The sequence below is a fragment of the Elaeis guineensis genome, chromosome 1 (genome assembly GCF_000442705.2).
Source record: "Elaeis guineensis isolate ETL-2024a chromosome 1, EG11, whole genome shotgun sequence".
Lineage (NCBI taxonomy): Eukaryota > Viridiplantae > Streptophyta > Magnoliopsida > Arecales > Arecaceae > Elaeis > Elaeis guineensis.
Window position 1 is genome coordinate 148,649,668 of NC_025993.2, and position 16,282 is coordinate 148,665,949.

The 16,282-nt window shown below is 40.5% G+C and overlaps 1 protein-coding gene across 1 annotated transcript; it reads right to left on the reverse strand.

Moving 5' to 3' along the window:
* Positions 1-1,729: 1,729 nt before the first annotated feature.
* Positions 1,730-12,514, reverse strand: LOC105061231 (enoyl-[acyl-carrier-protein] reductase [NADH] 1, chloroplastic). Its single transcript, XM_073243473.1, is given in 13 exon segments — positions 1,730-2,251; positions 2,344-2,441; positions 2,697-2,751; positions 2,869-2,924; positions 3,017-3,068; positions 3,383-3,494; positions 3,572-3,661; positions 3,827-3,874; positions 3,972-4,056; positions 4,185-4,203; positions 4,206-4,239; positions 4,332-4,434; positions 10,886-12,514. Coding segments are annotated over 13 exon segments (1,167 nt in total). The 5' UTR covers positions 11,170-12,514; the 3' UTR covers positions 1,730-2,120.
* Positions 12,515-16,282: the final 3,768 nt, after the last annotated feature.

Genomic DNA, 16,282 nt, shown 5'->3' on the forward strand with positions numbered 1-16,282 from the left:
AACTGGCCTGAACAGAGTTAAAGTGGCCTGCTGGCTGGTCTATTTGCATCCCTAATTTCTAATCTGCAGTGAGTTTATTCGGGAGGAATTCTACGATGCAGTAAATGTTTCTTTCTGTTTCTGGTATCTTTTATAGGTTGCCACTTTATATGCCTAATTTTAGACGGGCTGGTGGTAGTGGATTGATGTTTCTTTATAGATTCATTATTTCTAAATTTTTGTCATGTCCTAACTACTTGTCACGCAATGGTGGCAGCCAATTGCAAAGCATGAGCTGTACGATCAGAACCATCTTGTTGGTGTTAAAAGCTGCATGAAAAACTGACTTTGATTTCTCCGGCAGACTCGGTCATCAATTTTATTGATTCATGACGTACCTTTTTCCTCGACTACTGCTGTTCCTGATCGTCCTTCTAATCTTCTGTTGCCTGATTCTATGGGATTATACGCCCTTTATTACTATCACGTAGTTTACCCAAAAAGAAAGGACTCGTTACAGTTTTGTAATGGCTTTTGCGCTATGTTAATCACATCAGTAGCTTGCAATATCGGGTTTGCTTTAGAAGTCCGTTGATGGAAATACTCGTATGCGGTTCCTTGGTGTTGTGAACGTTTGTTGTCACCCTTTTGGTTGTGGGTCGGTATCTCAATTATATGTTTAGGCCTTCTTTGGGTACCCAAAAATTCTAGTATTATCTAATGTGTCACAGCCATCGACAACCCCATGCAGCCATATGTAGACGACACTGGTCACAGGCACCAGCAGTCTTCATCAGCAATAATGGGACGACACTGGTCACAGGCACCAGCAGTCTTCATCAGCACCACCCCTAAACGAACATTCTGAGAATTTATTCCATCTTTAGGCTATTGCTTCCTTTGTAGATTTTTTTTTTTTGAAATTGCAGCCCATAGTTTGTTTTATCCCTAGTATTGTTTCCTACTTGTAGATTTGTTGAAAATTGGTGATTATCGAATATGCATCGAATGACATGAATCCTCCCATCACGTAGATTCTACCACCTGCCACTTAACAGATACCAACTCCAAGATCTGCTCCAATGGTTAACAAGGGACTGGTAAAAGTGACCAAGATTAAAGCTAGTGTAGTACCCGACTTTTAGGACTGGTTTGGTTAATGGGAAGAAATTTTTTTTATTGGAATATTTTTTTTCTGAAAAATTGATTTCTATGAATATGATGTTTAAGAAAATAATTTTCAGAATATGACATCGAGTCCTAAAATATTCCAATGAGTCTTAAATATTTTACATTGTATATTTTCCCTCCAAAAGTACTATACCGAGCTCATTCACGTTGGTTTGATGCGACCAACCACCATGGTCAATAAACAGCCATTTTTGCAACGTGCTGGAATGCTACCATCTGGTGCAAATATATAGTTGCAATATACGTTCAGTATCACAAATCATAAGCTAGTTGCAGCAACCAAGAATGCAACAGATTTAGTCAAATGAACTAAGCTGGTCCTTTATAACCAGATTATTTGGAAAGTAAAACCTTCCTGGCAACTACTTCAGATTTCCAAACGAAAGAGCATGAGTAGCTTCATAATACAAAAATATTGAGTGGCCATTCAATTAGTCAATAAGTGTATCTCATGGTTGATTAGTTGTGCACATTTAAGAAGTTGGCATGAGAAAACACAGACGATTTGTTGTTTTCAGTTTTGTTTAAACTGTAGGATTTTCTTCACCTTTTCTTAAAGTTCACTTTAAACGTAAAGTAAATATCTATTACTATTGCTACATGGACAAGCTCAACATATTGAACGAAAGGAGCTTGAAAATTCTAAGGACATCAGAAAGATGAATCCTGTTAAGTACAGCCTGATTTTGGAAGTACTCAAACCTGAAATCACAGCCAAAGCAAGCGAATACCTGCCATAACCTCCTTCCTAATTTTACCATCTCATATGAAGCTACTGACAAAACTTGGGCTTTTGGAATCCTGTTCATATGAAGAAAGTAGGTGCTTGTCATCTCAGAGTAAGACACAAGTCAATCCCTAACTCTTTATTCAAAGCATACAAAGCCTCTGAACAGGAAACTAAAATTGAAGCCGGGCATTTGAGAACGTAATAAATATGCCTCTGCAATCTATACTGCTAGCGTTGGGCCGTCGGTGGCTAGTCCCATGGTGTTTAACCCATTGTCGACATAAACCACGGAGCCAGTTATTGCTGAAGCTAAAGGAGACACAAGGAATGCTGCTGTATTGCAGACTTCATCTGTACCATTTCCCCAAACGAGAATAAGTACATTTGAAACTTCAAGGGAGAAAAAACAAGGGCCGCACTAGGATAATCTTGTAATTTTCTACCTGCCAACAATTCTTTCTGCAATGGTGCATTGGCATAAGAATAATCTATCATCTTCTCGATGAATCCAATTGCCTTCGCAGCACGACTTCCCAGGGGCCTGGAAGTATGTTTTCAAGTTCGAAATTTAAATCAAATAGCTCAGTAGCAGAAGACCCACTCGTGCATGAATAACACCAAAATCAAGACTCCAACCAAAACATTTCAAGTGTATTCATAGGGCTACTAATTCATCCATCACATCAGGGGCCTGTGTTCATAATGTAATTAAATTTTATCGGTCGAATTGATTGAGGTTTATCCAGTAGTTCCCCTTTGACATCTGCCATATGAAAAATTTTGAGAGAAGATACACATACCTGCGGATATTGTATTCACTCTGATCTTGCCCTTCCTCCCTGCTTCAAAAGCTAAAACATGCATAACCAAAAAGTATGCATTAAGGGAAAAAAGCAGTAACAGACCAAAACAATAAGCAGTAAAATATGAAATATGAACCATCTGAAGAGGGTATGGGAGTCATGAACATACTCTGGTATCACTCTCTAGGGCTGCTTTTGCTGAACTCATGCCTCCACCATACCTGCAAAAGTTATACACAAAAGCTTCATACATAGCCTGGAAGACATATATTCAATGCCTTAACTGCTTCTCCGGTTAGTGAAGAGAGTATACCCAGGAATGGTCCTTTCAGAAGCAATGTATGTTAAGGAGATTGAAGCACCACCTGCAGTAAGTACCATTATAAATTTTTAATTTTGCACTACATAATCTAGCAAAAGAGTGAACAGGTAAATATTGCTATGCTGAGTGCTGATAATTGGCTTTAGATGCCAATAATGTTCCAAAATTCAGATAATTTGGCCTACAGTAAAAGCCTCTGAACTCCTGGTTTTTTGTAAATGATCGACAAAATAAGGTGAAGGGCCAATCCAGGCAGTTATTCACCCACAGGTATTGCATAATATGGAATTCAAGAAGCATAGGAGACCATAACAACAAACAAAGAGGAAGAACAATAAATAAACCACTTTAACAAACCTGGATTCATTATTGGAACGAAGTGCTTAAGTAGTGATATAAAAGAGTAACTTGATGCAGATATAGCAGCAAGATATCCCTTTCTAGATGTCTCCAAGAGAGGTTTGGCAACCTGCATATGCGGAACCATATATACGTATACAGTTGATGCTCAAAATGGAAAAGAAGAAGAAATGTGACCTAATGTACCTCTGGTCCATTTGCAAGTGAATGCACAAGAATGTCTATGCTTCCAAAATCATTCTTGACAGATTCAGCCACTTCCAACAAAGAAGGGAGCTTGCATGATAAGAAGCTGACAAAGGCATTTGACTAACCTAGGAATCCTCATCATAGAATTAAGGGGTCAAGGAGAATGAAGATATGTGGTTGTAAAATGAAGGAAAAGCCCCAAGCATACCATGAACATATCAAAGGAATCAAAACAAGGATGTATTACCCTACCTTCATAGTCCAATTCGAGGCACCAGAATAACGCTTATTAGTTCTAACCTGTATAGAAACATGCAAAACAAACTTTGTAGCCAACCAACCAGATGGAGACAGGGGAGCAAAGTAAAATTAAAAAAAATGGACTTTTCCATCTTACATCATCAGGAACATCCTCAGGAGTTTCATAAACTGCATCCAATGGGTATACTTTGATTATCTCCATAAGAGAACCATTGGGCAACCTGCAACATCAGTAACATCACCCATCCCACAATGTGGAATCAATGTCCTCACCAACCTGTGCTACAACCTGATAGGGAGATCTAACTATGCAAATTAAGTAGAATAACATAGAGAGCATGCTACACACCGGCATGACTCATCAAATTGCCACGTCTTAAGCTAGTCTCAAAAATGTTAAGTGCCTGCAATTGGTAAAGTTCGCAATATGAGTCAAACAATAAAAGCCAGTTCAGTACCTCCTATACTCACAGATAACAGAATGCAGATCACATACAGGCACCCATGTACCAACAAGAATTTCAGCACCAGCAGCAGCAAAAGCCTTAGCAATTGCCCAACCATAGCCATTATCATCAGCTATACCAGCAATGAATGCCCTTTTACCCGAAGAAAAATAATACATGCTATAATCCTAAGTTTTTATTCATCTTGCTATGCATAATCATTTTTATGATACAACAAGGTTGCAACTGAAAAAAGTTATAAAAAAAAAAAGAGAGCATATTGTGGTGAAAGCATGTTCTCAAACAGTCCAAGTTAAGCAAAAAAATAAAAGATAATTGCAGACACTTGGATGAAGACAACGATGAAACCAGAACTGCAGCCATCAGTAACATTCAACTCATGAACAGGTGACTTTATAATGAAATCAAAGCTCTGAGCAGGGCACAGGATATTAGCTTCATCAGGATCTCCATAGCAGCAGGGCTTCAGAGAACACCATAGTAAAATCATCAATATTTGCTTTTACTCTACATTATAACAGTGAAGAACACCTCCGTGACATGAATCCCAAACGTTTATAAGCATCTGCTCCAACCATCTTTTCCAGAATCCTTATTTGAAATTAATTTTAATGTAATATCATAGACTGTGCTATTTGAAAAATCCTGCTGTAAAGAATGAAGTTAAGGGGAAAATATCCTAGTCCAAATATTACAAAATATGTGCGATCACAGGAGGGAATTATTTGTATGACATCAAAATGGCCGACAATGATGTACTAGGTCATCTTCAGGTAATACAGATATTGTATAATAGGATGAGCAGCTCAAAAATGGGTACATTATGTGGATCGGTAACAAAAACAAAGATAGCATTAGAAATTTAGTGCAATAGAGGAAGCTTCGAAATTGCACATGTAGAAAGTAAAGAAGAATGGATTGAGACAATCATTTACAACAAAAACTGGTAGATGTCTCAATAGGGAGAATGGCTTAACTATGAATAGATGGGAAAATAGCACAGCAAATAAGAAGCATGAATAGAGGTTTGCCAAGTGACAATTTGGAAAATTTTTCTTAGTGGAGAATGTAGCCTGTAAAAAGAGCCCATAATAGGAATAACTAGATAGTACACATTTGTGAATGTGCTCATGAATTTCACCACTATCAGAGACCAGATGCAGAGTAGATTAAAAGAAAAAAACATGAGCATGATGATAGATAGCACAACTACGAGATTTTTGGCATTTAAAGTAACTCAAGTCAACAAGTTTGTGCATGAAAATGTATTTTGACCTGTATGGATTGCACTAAGTAAATATTCCCGGAAAATCTATAGAAGAATTTCCAACTAGAAAACACAACAAATGATTGGAAACTCTAACTCATTAAATGTTGTGTCCAAATAAAAATAGAAGGGAAATATTGATTTGTTTTAATAACAGTAGTAGATTGCAAATTCACAAGCCTCTCTCATTTGGAAAACCTGCAATGGATTGGAACCAATGTTGCAGTTGGATACATAACGTGGATCCAGAAGAATGGATATGAAAGGTATTAATGCCCGTGATTGTGAAAATAAAACAAGTGTAATTGGCAAAAGAAAAAAAGGGATCATTCATAAAGCTGATCACAAAGTTGAAAACTTGCAGTAGGACTAAATCATTATGGTTTTGGTATATTCAAATAGAAACATACAAACAACAAAATGGTTATGAAACTTTAATTTCTCTTAAAAAAACCATGGGATATATCGTCAGCTTATATGACCTATAACATAATCCTTATCCAGGAAGTATCAATCACAATAGAGACATGGTCTTTTGGATTTGCCACTGCAACTGACTGTAGAAAACCATGCTCCTTAATTAGCATCTACGAGAACTCATCCACAATGTGTAATGATGAAGAATCTCATTCCAATTAATCAGATCAGGAAAATATCTTGTCTAACATAGTAAAATTTCTTTTAAATTTTTTTTCTTAAAAAATAACAGGCAATCATTGCATGAGAAAGGCGAAGCAGATTTCTGTAAGTCGAGAGGTCCAGGGGAGCGGCGGTAGCTATCATTGGTGATCAATTCATATCTACATGGTGAAAATCATGTGGTACATGTCAGAAACAAAGGCAGAAGTAGGATTCTCTCCAGCTCTTCTCCAACATTTTGTGCTCTTCAGAGAATTAATCAGATCTTACTAACAAAAATCATAGAACTTATGGGAAATAAAGAAAAAGAGAAAAGCCTGCCAAGGGAAAAGAAACAAAGATACAAGTCATAAGTGAAAAGTCAAAGCAACATCATATTAATGCCAAACAAGTTTGAACCAATATCACAGTCAAATCTCAGTAGAATCAGAAATACTCAAAGCAATGCATTTAAAGAGAACCGCAATTTAGTAAGACATGAAAATTTCCCATGATGAGTGCACGATATTCACATATCTCAGGTTTTTCATTTTTCATATATTAACATGTTATAGTTTTGTGGAAGAAGAAAAAAATAAAAAATAATGTGATGACAAGGACTTAGGAGCATGAGACAACAAATTAATAGTAGCAAGAGACAGCAAAGGTGACAGATTATTTTTTGGTTATAAAACTTGTTGGGTGGATGTCTGGTCAGGACACTATCTCCCAAGATCCTTTCAGTACCACGCGATGCAGCAGGAAGAAAGAAGAAACAAAACAAAAAGAAAACAATCAAAATACGTGGATCAACCACAAAAGGGCTCGCCTCCACGGGGCATGCAAACTTCACTATGAAAAAGAAATTTTACAAGAGGAGACCTCACCCTCAACCCTTGTACACCCAATTCTCTCTCACCTGAAGTTCCCCTCACAAAAGCTCTCTCTCTCTTGGAGACCCCCCTGAACCCCTGAAGAGCCTGGCGACCGCTGTCCAGGAGCCTCCTGCTCCTTCTCTCACAGTGCTCTCGCCTCTCTCTCTCTTCTCGGATTCGTACGGCGCGAGAAACCAACTCTATGCCTTCTCTGTTCGTCTCAGGCCCTTTTAAAGGGTTAAACAGAGCTTAAAACATGATTAGAGAGGGATTAGGAGTCCTAAACAAGCCAAATCAGCGTCCCAGACCGTCGGATCAAGACCGGGAGCCACCTGGGCCGTTGGATCGCGCTCCGGTCCACGGAATAGTGCCGTGAACCGCGAGAAATGCGTGGGAAACGCCCACGCGGTCCACAGGCCGCGCCGTGGACCACCCGGTCCATGGTGGACCAGGGCAAGGAGGCCAGCAGGCCGCTGGCCTGGGCCGGCCGCGCGCGCGGGCCTGGGCCGCGCCTGCGTGCGGGCCTGCGCGCGCCTGGGCCGCACGCCCGCTGGGCCGCGTGCCCTGTTGGGCCGCGGGCCTGGGTCGCGCGTCCCGCGCGGGCCTGGGTCGCGCGTCCCGCGCGCCGCCGCCTGCGGCCGCGCCGCTGCCGCCCGCCGCCGGTCGCCGGCGGTCCTCCGCCACCTCGATTCTCGTGCCGACTTCAAAAGCTCGTATCTCCTCCATCCGAGCTCCGTTTCGGGTGATCTTGGTCTCGTTGGACTTCGTTTTTCACCGCGAACCTCGCTGTGGGCTCAATGTGGGCTGAATCTCGAGGCGTCAAATCCTAACAATCTCCACCTCGACTCGATATTCGGCCTCCTCCAAACTCCGAGAGCTTCTGGATCTCCTCGCCCCCATGCCCTGGGGCAATCGCCTGCTGATCATGGATGGGCAAACATGGGAGTCGAGCCAGGCTGCTCGATCCCATCTCCGTTGTATGCTGTGCTCCTCCTGACTTGAGACCTGCTCGGGGCATCATCCTGCGGCAATAAGAATCTTACCTTGCGACGTCGCCTCTCGTCCTCCCGAGTCTCCTATCTCGTGCCCGATCCGCCTCCTGGAGCTCCATCTCGCTTTGGGCTCCACCTGGCTCCCGAAGCTCTACCTCGCACTGGGCTCCCTGCCAGGTAATAATGTCCTCTGCTCCCCTTCTTCTCCTCCAGCACAATCCTATTGCCGCGTAGCACCCTCAGGATTCCTCCACCAGCTACCGTCCTGTAGCCTCTCGAATCCAGTCTGCTAAGTGAGATAAGATTCCGCCTGAAATCGGGTATGTATCGGACCTCCCCCAATCTCCTCACTGCACCGTCATGTGTCCTCCAGCTGACCGTCCCAATGCCTCTGATCGCACAGCTCGATCCATCCGGCAGATATACAGTGCCCTCACTGTTCTCCAGGGAGTCAAACTGCTCCTCTCTGCAACACACATGATAGGGGCATGCAGAATCTAATATCCACTGCTGGGAAGAAGTAGATACCTCGTCAGATATCTCCAGGACATCTCCATCTGAATCGCTGCCGGCCGTCGCTACAGCAGCCACCGTCCGATTTTTCAGTTGAGGGCAATCTCTGGCTAGATGCCCCAACTCCTCACACCGGTAACACCTGATTTTGCTCAAGTCCTTCCTGGACTTAGACCGCCCTCGTTGCGATCTCCTGTCGCTCCGTCTACCGCCTCCTGCACCTCCAGAAGCCACCAAAGCTGAGCTATGGACACCTGAGCTCGAAGCTGGATTCTCCCTCCTGAGAACCTCGTTCTGGAGTATCGCCGCGGTGACCTCGTCCATCTTGATAGTGCTCTTCCCCACTAGAAGAGCAGTCACCAAGGACTCGTACGAAGAAGGAAGCGACGCCAGCAAAACCAGCGCCCTGGTCTCCTCCTCAACGTTCTCGCCAACGCTGAGAAGGTCGGTGAGGATCTTCTGGAAGTGGCTTAGATGCTCCTACACGCTTTGTCCCTCAGTCATCCGCAGTTGGTAAAACTGCCTCCAGAAGAAAAGAGTGTTGGTGAGAGACTTCGTCATGTACAACTCCTCGAGCTTCGACCACAGCACCGTCGGGGAAGTCTCGCTCAGCACATGGATCACCACCTCATCCGCCAGGTACATGTGGATGGTACTCACCGCCTGCATCTGTAGTCGTTTCCAATCCCGCACCTCCATGGTGGTCGGCTTCTCATCGCACAAGAGAGCATCGATCAATCTCTGTTGGATGAGCACGTCTTTCACCCTTGCCTGCCACAAGGAGAAATTGCTCTTACCATCGAACTTGTTGATCTCCATCTTGATTGTTCCTGTCTTCTCCATCTTCAGTCTTGCTCACCACCACTGCAATCTGCGTCCTTGTACCGCCTTGCTCTGATACCACTTGTTGGGTGGATGTCTGGCCAGGACACCACCTCCCAAGATCCTTTCAGTACCACGCGATGCAGCAGGAAGAAAGAAAAACAAAACAAAAAGAAAACAATCAAAATATGTGGATCAGCCACAAAAGGGCTCGCCTCCACGGGGCATGCAAATTTCACTATGAAAAAGAAATTTTACAAGAGGAGACCTCACCCTCAACCCTTGTACACCCAATTCTCTCTCACCTGAAGTTCCCCTCACAAAAGCTCTCTCTCTCTTGGAGACCCCCTGAACCCCTGAAGAGCCTGGCGACCGCTGTCCAGGAGCCTCCTGCTCCTTCTCTCACAGTGCTCTCGCCTCTCTCTCTCTTCTCGGGTTCGTACGGCGCGAGAAACCAACTCTATGCCTTCTCTGTTCGTCTCAGGCCCTTTTAAAGGGTTAAACAGAGCTTAAAACATGATTAGAAGGGATTAGGAGTCCTAAACAAGCCAAATCAGCATCCCAGACCGTCGGATCAAGACCGGAAGCCACCTGGCCGTTGGATCGCGCTCCGGTCCATGGAATAGTGCCGTGGACCGCGAGAAATGCGTGGGAAACGCCCACGCGGTCCACAGGCCGCGCCGTGGACCACCCGGTCCATGGTGGACCGGGGCAAGGGGGCCAGCAGGCCGCTGGCCTGGGCCGGCCCGCGCCTGCGCGCGCCTGGGCCGCGGGCCTGGGTCGCGCGTCCCGCGCGCCGCCGCCTGCGGCCGCACCGCTGCCGCCCGCCGCCAGTCGCCGGCGGTCCTCCGCCGCCTCGATTCTCGTGCCGACTTCAAAAGCTCGTATCTCCTCCATCCGGCTCCGTTTCGGGTGATCTTGGTCTCGTTGGACTCCGTTTTTCGCCGCGAACTTCGCTGTGGGCTCAATGTGGGCTGAATCTCGAGGCGTCAAATCCTAACAAAACTAATGGATTCTTAACCAGGCATGTAGGGTTGGATTGAGATCCATGTTGACTTCTATATGATTTGGGTCATGTAATCCGTAAAGATTTAACATGGCACACAATACATTCACTGAATTATCATCTCATTAGTTGCTAAGTTAATAATAGGGAAAGAGGAGTAACAAAAAGCCGCATTGTATGGTTTCATTTATAATGTAACCATAAAAATCAACCCTTTTCCCCATAGGTTGCAGCTTTGAATTAGATACAGTTAAATGTTCACATCAAATTATTTATATGAAGCTGCTTGGAGAATCCAATTTGGAGCAAGCATTGCAAGTTTAATTGCAAAAGTGCTTTTCAATCAAGAATAAACCAAATATGCATAAAAATTTGAAGTATCTGCTAAGGAAAGGTCGCCCATTGTAAATTAAGCCATGCAGTAAAGTAAGTAAAAGAATAACACAAAAATCTGCTTGAGTATAAGAAAATAAGTAAATAACCGATAGATCTTTTACCTCTCAGATCAATGGGCAATCCTGAAGCAATCCCTTTCTCAGTTTCACCAGACATAGCCCTCGTAACAACACTAGCGAACTTCAAAGGAGCAAACATGAAGCTTTGGCTAAGAGATTTAACAGAGGAGATATGAGAAGAGCTTGCAAATTTAACTTGGCTCGTTCCTTTTACATCCACCCCTAAAATTGCGGCACTTGGCATGAACACTCTGCCAGAAGAAGAGATGCAGGGCCCTGTGGCTGCCAATGGCAGGCCCCCAGCTGCCACTGTCGCCATTTTCTATCAGATAAGGTTCTGACTACAAAATTGTGAATATGCACAAAAACCTGCTGTAAGGAATAGCAAGCACAATATAATTTGTTTCCCTGACAACTCAACAAAAATGATGCAGTTGGAAGAACATCAGGAGAAAAAGAAAACAGCATATATTATGAACAAAAGAAAAATTTAATTATAAAGAAAAAAAATGTACGCGAACATATTATATGAAAACCTAGATCACATCATAAAGAACATAATATAAAGAAAAGTAACATGATAAATCCATGGATCAACTAAAATTACATATTGGAATATTCACGTTAAGTTGAACGTATCACCTTATCTGAAACATCAATTCCTAATGTCGAGGAAAATACAAAATCACGATACAACTCATCACCATAATAAAATTGTTTCAGGTTGAGAAAATTTGGAAAGAAAAAAAAATCATTTGTGATTCGCCATAGAAATCGTAAGCGTACCGCAAGCGAAATAATGTAAATGTCAAAATTATTTAAATGCCAAACTAAGCATCACTTTAGTAATAGACCAAAAAACCTGGAACTTCAGCAGATTCAAGAAATTCTCATTTTCTTCGCAAATAATGGATCAAGTTAACACGTAACTAAAATATTACACATTACAAAACACGAGCTTACGTTTTTCAAGAACTTTTTCCTCAGATTTGCTCCAAAGGAAAAAAAATCCAAACTCTAAAAAATACAATATAAAATATGACAGAGATAAAACAATAAGAATACTTAACAAGGAGTAAGAATAGGCTCGAATCCGTTCGCCAAACAGAAACCAAGTGCCACCAAGAAGCTCCGAATGACACAAACAAGGCCGAATTAACCAGTATTTAAAGCAACGGATTCACTCAAAACCGCATTTTTCTCGTAAATCCAGAGAACAAAACAGACCAAATATAAACCATCACTATAAACATATACACATAAAGGAAACTACTTCATTCCCACATGGGGGAGACTTCCCCTCTCGAACGAAACCGCGCGGCTTCCAGCGGGGGTTCGCTCCTCCGATCTGGACTGGAGGTAGAGAGAACGCCCTCCCCTCGTTGCCGTCGACGCCTGGCTCCTTCGAACCACTCCGAGATCTAAAACGACAGAGGAGGATTTGAGAAACGGGCCGAAATCGGTTTCGATGGGACCGAGGCGCGGCGCTACGGAGAGACCGAGGGAGCGAACTAGCGGGCGAGGCCATGTTCGTGGCTAGGCTTTAGGCTCAGCGAGGGAATGGAATCGAATAGCCGGATTGGACTGAGCTCACTCTGGCTTGCTCTACGTGGGTGGCATGTGGAAAACGACAGCTGGAGAGAGAGAGAGTCTTGCCGAGCTGCTGCCTCGTTTTGTCGCGGTTAGGGAGTTGCTCGGCTACCGGGAGGACTGGGGATACGGAAACCCGTAGTTGCGGTGTTGCAGTTTTCCTTTCGGAATAAAATTTCGTGAATGAGGAAACCGTCACTGTGCTTACGTGGGCACAAGGCTCTACGCTCATTAGCTCAGCACGCGACCGAATATACATCGTGTGGAAGGCCCAAGTCGGCCCATTTCAAGATTCCCCATTCTTCTTGTTGGAAAAATAAATGATGAAAAGCAAAAGATAGATAAAATAATGGACATAAGATTCAATTTTAAATAATGAAATATTGAATAAAAAAATAATTAGAGAGTGGTATGAAATTGAGGTATGCCTAAAAGTGCTATCCTAGAAGCGATATCGCCCCTCCACATGTGAGGCTACTAGCGGCCGCTTCCAGAGATACAACGATTTGGCAGATCATCACTCGTTCCTTTCTGTCACAGAACCAAAGAAGCTTTCAGTGCCCAGCAAAATGAAAGAGAGCAAGGTGAAAAAGAAGGTAGCAGAATTTTTCGTCTTCTTCTCTTCCTATTCTAGCCTATTATATAGACCAGATACAATGAACCTTATAAAGAAGAATGGCTCATAGAAAGGAGCTTTATAACAGCTTTTCTAATAGAAGAAATCAAGGAAGTCCAATGAATAGATTTGTCAAAAAATCATTCTTATGTCTTTATCATTGGGCTTTACCTAATATGAGCTAATCAAATAGAGCAAAATATAAAGGATAAATTAAAGAAAAATTTTGACAAGATATAAATGATTTAACAAGTCAAATGGAGCAAGATATAAATGATGAAATAAAGGAAGGTATTCACAAGATGACCATTTATTAAACTTTAAAATTATAAAATAATTATTAAATCCAACAATCCCCCACATGATTTGAAATTTTAAAAACATTAAGCTTGTTTAAAATTATAAAATAAGTGAAAATCAATAAACACAAATCTCATATATTGGGCACCTTATACTATGCAATGGGTGAAGGTATTTTTTGGATTTGAACCTTCACTTAGTATTAACTATATATATCTGAGGGCACATGGTGGACTTCGTCTTGAACCAGACCGGTAAATCAGATTTCTATAAGTTACACACACAGTACAGCTATTTTACGGTTCAAAGTGGGTTGCATAATTACAGACCTTGCACATGTATCTTTTCATGTGTTTTAAGGAATAGCCCTCTATCCATAGCTACGGCCTCACAGCTCAACGCATATAGTAGGTCCTTAAAGGATATTTGCAAGATAATATCCTGCCTCATGGGTCTCGAAACCATTCAGAGCTAAGGCTCTTTTTATCCCCTTACATTTAAGAGCATTATCGCCGTAGGGATAAGGAGAAAAGTAAAATATAGTGCTCCATATGATCTTTTATTCGGTTTTTTTTATACATTGAACCTTTATTAGGTTGGGTTGCCATTGCTGAAGACCTTTTTATTAGCTTAACCCCATCCCCTCGACGATTTTAGGACCATTATCTTAGATAATCCTTTAGTGAACTGATCAGCTAGATTTCTTTTAGATCTCACAAAGTTCAAAGCAATCACATTGTGTTTAATATTTTCTCTTATTGATTTATGTTTGATTTTCATATGATATTCATTTTTACATCTGCATTTTGTTGTGCATATTTGTCGATGGCAGCCCTGCAATTACAATGAATATAAATAGGATGAAGAGATGAAACAAGTAACGGAATATTATACAAAAACTCTTTAAGCCACTTGGCTTCATTAATAGTGGTATCTAAAGCCATCAATTTAGATTTCATAGTGCTTCTAGCAACAACAATTTATTTGGAAGACCGCAAGAGATTGTAGCATGCATCTCCTAGAAGGAACACAAATCATGAAATGAATTTTTCATGATTTAGAGTATTACTAATTCAATTAGCATCACTATAGCTCTCTAGGACAGTTGGATAACCACAAAAATGCAAACTATATGATATAGTACCCAAAAGATATCATGAAAATTTTTTCTAAAGCATTCCAATGATCTTTATTTGGATTACAAGTATATCTACTTAGCCTATTGACTGCATATGCAATGTCAGGTTTAGTAAACTTTACTAGGTACCATAATGAACCAATTAATTGAACATACCTATTTTGTTTCAATGGTTCGTCTAAGTTTTTCTTTAAGTATATACTAGAGTCATAAGGAGTAGACATGGCCTTACAATCAAAGTATCCAAACTTTTTTAATAATTGTTCAGCATAATGAGATTGAGACATGATGATTTTATTAGATTCTCTAATAATTTTTATATTTAGAATCACGTTAGCTTATCCTTAGTCTTTCATGTCAAAATTTTAAGAGAGAAGATTTTTCACATCATTAATCATATTTATATTAGTGCAAAAATTAGAATATCATCTATATATAAGCACAAAATAACTTTTTGATTGTTAATTTCTTTATAGTACACACATTCATTAGTCATATTAACATGAAAACCATAGGATAAAATGGTTGCATCAAATTTTTATGCCACTATGTGGGGGCTTGCTTAAGTCCAAGCAAAGATCTAGTCAATTTGCACGCATTATATTCTTGACCATGGACAATAAAGCCCTTCGATTGATCCATGTAAACATCTTCTTCTAGATCACTATTAAGAAAAATCATTTTTACATCTATTTGGTGAATTTTGAGTTTATGTATAGATGAAAGTACAAGGAGAGCCCTAATAGTAGTGGTCCTAGCTACAAGCGCATACACATCAAAATAATCTATACCATGCTTTTGAGTAAAGCCCTTTGCAACCAATCTAGTCTTATATTTTTTTTTATGGTTCCATCAGGCCTATATTTCTTTCTAAATAACTATCTACAACCTATGGGTTTGCATCCGGATGGTAAATCAGTTAATTCCCATGTTTGATTTTGCATGATAGATTGAATTTCATTATTTATGACTTCTTTAAAATGAAGCATCAATTGAATTTATTGCATCCTCATAGGTATTAAGAGTATCTTCTACAAGTAGGGCATAAAAATCATCTCCAAAGTTCTTCTCTACTCTAGATCTTTTATTTCTTCTAGATTGCAAATTAGTTTCTTCATCACTAATCCTATCTATATTAGAGCTACTGATTTGTATGTATTCTTGTTTTGTAGAGGAAGATGTTTTCAAAATACGTTGTATCTCTAGATTCAATTATTGTATTATTAGAAATTTTACTTATTTCTGAATTAATTATAAGAAATCTACTTGCATTACTATTCAAGCATAACCAATAAATATAGAACCAATAGTTTTAGGGTATATTTTCTTTCTTTTATTATCTAAAATTCTAACTTTAGCTAAGCACTCCTACACTTTAAGATATCCTAAGTTAGATTTTTTTTTTCTAAAGTTCATAAGAAGCGTTGTCATTATTTTTAAAAGAGATTCTATTAATTATATAATATGCAAAAATAAGAGTTTTTCCCCACAAATTTTGGGCACACCCGAGCAAGAATCATTGTATTTATCATATCTATTAAAGTTCTATTTTTTCTTTCAGCTATACCACTTGATTGAAGAAAATAGGAGGTTGTTACCTCATGATTCATGATACCATGATCCTGATAGTACTGAGTCATATAATTAGAGATATACTTTCCTCTTCTATCGGATCTTAAGATTTTAATTTTTCTTTCTTATTGGTTTTCAACTTCAAATTTAAATATTTTAAAATTTTCAAATATTTCATCTTTTGTTTTAAGTAAATACACATAACAATATTTAGAG